The sequence below is a fragment of the Cherax quadricarinatus genome, chromosome 58 (genome assembly GCF_038502225.1).
Source record: "Cherax quadricarinatus isolate ZL_2023a chromosome 58, ASM3850222v1, whole genome shotgun sequence".
Lineage (NCBI taxonomy): Eukaryota > Metazoa > Arthropoda > Malacostraca > Decapoda > Parastacidae > Cherax > Cherax quadricarinatus.
This window is the reverse complement of record NC_091349.1, coordinates 20,552,136-20,556,711: the sequence shown is the minus strand read 5'-3', so window position 1 is coordinate 20,556,711 and position 4,576 is coordinate 20,552,136. Positions and strand designations below refer to the sequence as shown.

Sequence of the window (4,576 nt, the reverse complement as noted above, 5' to 3'; positions counted from 1 at the left end):
GTAAAACAGTTTTGACATCTTTGTCAGTATTATTGCTGTCGGCTAGCTCTCTCTGCCATTCAATGTCACCTAGTAGTAATATTAAATTATTTACCAATGTCTCGTCATGCAGGCGAAATGAGATCTTTCTCAAGTCTCGAGGCAATTTACATAAGTTGGTTATGAGAAAGGTGGGATAGTGGTCTGTAGTGTTGTCTGTGATTATACCTGCTTGTAGTGGAGATATCGTGTTGGTCCAGATATGGTCAAATAATGAGGCACTTGTCTCAGATTCTTGTTGGCTTAGTTACAGAAGGTAGCAGCAAGCAGTTGTTCACAGTGTTTGTGAAATCAGCTACTGGGGGGTCAGTTACTTGGATGAGGTTTATGTTGAAGTCTCCTGTGAGCATCAGGTGGTGTTTATTCAACTCTGACTCAGTTACCGTGTTTCTAATGTTACCACTAAAAGCGTAAGTACTTGTGTGCAGTAGTCTGTAGACTTCTCCAACTGCTATAGGTTTTTCAAGGTGTTTTGATGTGAATTTGGCCATTATATATTCACCATTGTTGTCCCTTGTGTGCAAGTAAATTTCATACATTTCAGTTTATCAGAGTAGTAGATGGCAGTGCCTCCTGTTTGAGCCAGGTTTCTGTAAGAATAATAAAAGTTATAGTAGCATTTAGAAGTAGCATGTTGCACATCAAATAAATTTATTCTTTGATAATTACTTATTCTTTTTGCTTGCAGTTCATCTCTTCAAAAGAAAAGATTAATTTGCTGTGCCAGCATCAAGTGGAGTAAAACTAATGCAGGAGGGAGGAGTATGGCAATTATATAATTTCAGCAATCAACATAATAACACCACATGTTGAGAAACACTTAAGTGTCAGGTGTTAGCATCTTAATGCTAACAACAACTTCCTGCTGTACACACATCATTAAATTTTGTGAATATAACTACTCAGTGAAATATTGTGTAACATTACCAGATACTGCAGAATTAACTTGATGTTTAAAAATTCATGTATTAGCAATATATAAATAGCATAAATATAATAAGATAAGAATTTTAATTAAATTTTTAATGAATCCAATGAGAAAAATGCGAGTTTATTCAGAAGAGAAACTCTTTCATTGTTCAGAGTGTTTAAAAGACTTTAAAAGGAAATCAAATCTAACAGATCATATGAGAATTCATACTGGAGAAAAACCCCACCAGTGTTCTGAATGTGTTAAAAACTTTTCACAGAAGTCAGATCTAATAAAACACATGAGAGTTCATACAGGAGAAAAACCATATCAGTGTTCAGAGTGTCTAAAAGATTTTTCACAAAAATCAAGCCTGGTAAAACACATTAGAAGTCATAGAGGGGAGAAACCATATCAGTGTTCAGAGTGTCTAAATTTCTTTTCTAGGAAATCTAATTTATTAAATCATATGAGAGTACATACTGGAGAAAAACAATACCAGTGTTCAGAGTGTCTAAAAGACTTCACAACAAAATCAAATTTAGTAAATCACATGAGAATTCACAGAGGAGAAAAACCATATCAGTGTCCAGAGTGTTTAAAAGACTTTAGAAACAAGTCAGATCTAATAAAACACATGAAAGTTCATACAGGGCAGAAACCATATCAGTGTTCAGAGTGCTTAAAAGATTTTGCAAGAAAATCCCATCTCATTAATCATATGAGAGTTCATACTGGGGAGAAGCCATATCAGTGCTCAGAGTGTCTGAAAGACTTTAAAAGAAAATCTTATCTAATAAGTCATATGAGAATACATACCGGAGAGAAACCATACAAGTGTTCAGAGTGTTTAAAACTTTCTAGAAACAAGTCAGATCTAGTAAAACACATGAGAGTTCATAGAAGAATGAAACCATATCAGTGTTCAGTGTGTCTTAAAGGCTTCTCAAGAGAATCAAATTTAAGTAATCACATGAGGTTTCACACAGAAGATAAACCATATAAAAGTTCAGAGTGTCTAAGAGACTTTAAAAAAATAAATATGATCTAATGAAATTAATTATACTGATTAATGATAAAAATTTATTATTCGTTCAGTGTCTGAAAGGCTTTTTACATAATTCAAGTTCATAACACACATCAACTATTTAGAAAATATTTTTAAAATGAAACTTAATAATATATTTAAGTATATGCAGTACTGGGATCTAGTCAGTATTGAAATTTCAAAATTTTCAGTTTTAGGTCACTTTCACAGATCTGCTGAAAAAAAGTGTGTCCTTCATGACCTCTTTAAGGGTAAGGGGTCCTTGAAATGGTGAAGAAGTTCTTGACCTAAGAAATTTGGCCTTTTTCAGACCATGCCTCACTGCCCCCATTCTTCTCTTACCCCCCCCCCCCCCCCGCTGTTTTCTGTAACCTACTGATCATCCCTCCTCCCTTCTGCCATCCAATACCCTCGCTTCCTTCCCTACCCTGCAGCGCTGTATAGCCCTTGTGGCTTAGCGCTTCTTTTTGATTATAATAATAATAATCTTCTCTTCCCCACCCCATTTTTCCCATCCCACCTTTCCTAATACCTCCCCTTTCCTTCCTTTCCTGTGTTTGGCCTTTGGGGGTTTCTCTTCAGTAATTGTAGCTCCTGGGTTGAGAAAAGAGAATCATTGTTCCATTCTGTTGAGGCCCTTGGGGTGGTGGTGTTTGCCATGGACTCTAGGTCTGCCCTCCGGAATTTCAGAAGGTGGCTTTAAATGTCCTCAAGGTGACAGGCATATCTCTGGAGGCTGTCTGTTGGTTCTGGGAGGTGGTGGCCGAAAGGGGTATGCCTTGTGGTAAGTTTACAACTTCCCTTTCATTTGTCTTCTGAAGTGTCTCAGTGGATGTGATATTGCTACCCTGGCTTGCCAGTTTACTGGTATGATATGAAGGGTAGAGTAGGGTTCCATACAGCATCTGCACTACCAGCTCTGCTGATGGATATATGATCTCTGTTTCTCCTTGGAGCTATCTCCCATATTTTCCCCCTCACTCATTTTTTTTTTAAAGAGAAAAACAAAAGAAGAACCTTATTGTGAAGAGATACATACATGAACTCCCTTTGACTCAAGAAATCGTAATGACACGATTGCAAACAAACCATACCCCCGGCCGGGATTGAACCCGCGGTCATAGAGTCTCAAAACTCCAGCCCGTCGCGTTAGCCACTAGACCAGCTAGCCACAATAAGATTTATCCAACTAGGTATATTTCTACACCATAGGAAGGTTAGCACAGGCACCACTGTGACCACAAATGCAAGTTTTTGTAGACGAATCTCCAGCTAGCGTGGCCGTGACGAACTCTAGCTCAAGTCCCTTCACTGCCGTCAACATGACTTAAGAAATCGTAATGACACGATTGCAAACAAACCATACCCCCGGCCGGGATTGAACCCGCGGTCATAGAGTCTCAAAACTCCAGCCTGTCGCGTTAGCCACCAGACGGCAGTGAAGGGACTTGAGCTAGAGTTCGTCACAGCCACACTAGCTGGAGATTCGTCTGTAAAAACTTGCATTTGTGGTCACAGTGGTGCCTGTGCTAACCTTCCTATGGTGTAGAAATATACCTAGTTGGATGAATCTTATTGTGGCTAGCTGGTCTAGTGGCTAACGCGACGGGCTGGAGTTTTGAGACTCTATGACCGCGGGTTCAATCCCGGCCGGGGGTATGGTTTATGAACTCCCTTTCTCAGCGGCATTCTCGCACAACCCTAGTGCATGAACAGTCCTTTCTTTTGACCTTTCAAAGAACCTGGTACTACCTTCGGGGTAACACCTCATTGCCTGACTCCCTCATTTTTTGATGCAAAACTGTTTTTCCACATACCATCGCTAAGAGAAACTTTGTAATTGTGATGCTGTCATTATGGGGCCACTTGAACTTTAGGACCTTCCAATTCTTAAGACAGACAAAATTTATTTCTTTGCAAAGGTTACAATATGTGTTTACATTTAATAAGTGTTGTTAGGTACAAAGAAAGCCAATAAAATGCTAGAACATTTTGGGTAGACACTTATGTCCTTCTTGCCCTCAGGCAGTGACATTATCCTTGTAATATAGCTAAATAAACTTTTGACTGCCATAAACTTCAACCCTCTGTATATATAGTGGGACAGTACTTACAAGTACAAAAACTAAACCCTTAACTACAACAATGTAGAAATTGCTGGCACTGTGGAAAATTAAATTTACCTGGATGTAACACATAAGATACATACCAGTAAATGATAACAAAGATAATTATTCTTTATCAAGGTTACAGAGACAAGTAGGAATTTTAGGACACCTAGGTCGCAAAAAATGTCCTCCTTCGATACCTACGATAATTTATCTATCCACAAGTCACTCTGGACCTATATTAATTTCAAATGAAATATACATCACCAGGAATTCTGGTAAAACATTAATATAAATATGTGGACTCTATATTAAATTTAAAATGTGAATACATATACATTGAAGGAGAATTTATAATAATAAGACTCGCCAATTAGTCTGGAGATTACGGTGTGTCATACAAACCCCCTTGCCTAAATTATGAAGAAAATACTGGCCAGAATTTCAACACAAAATAGTCATGACTTAACT

General features: G+C 38.1%; 1 protein-coding gene across 1 annotated transcript; it reads left to right on the top strand.

The window, feature by feature from the left end:
• Positions 1-727: 727 nt before the first annotated feature.
• On the top strand, positions 728-3,170 carry LOC128698116 (zinc finger protein 271). Its single transcript, XM_070097639.1, has one exon. It carries the CDS (start codon positions 1,065-1,067, stop codon positions 1,998-2,000), a length of 936 nt encoding a protein of 311 aa, XP_069953740.1. The 5' UTR covers positions 728-1,064; the 3' UTR covers positions 2,001-3,170.
• The last annotated feature ends 1,406 nt before the right edge of the window (positions 3,171-4,576 follow it).

What these genes read in the sequence shown, in the direction of transcription:
- LOC128698116 (XM_070097639.1), top strand. Translation starts at nt 1,065, where the DNA reads ATGAATCCAATGAGAAAAATGCGAGTTTATTCAGAAGAGAAACTCTTT.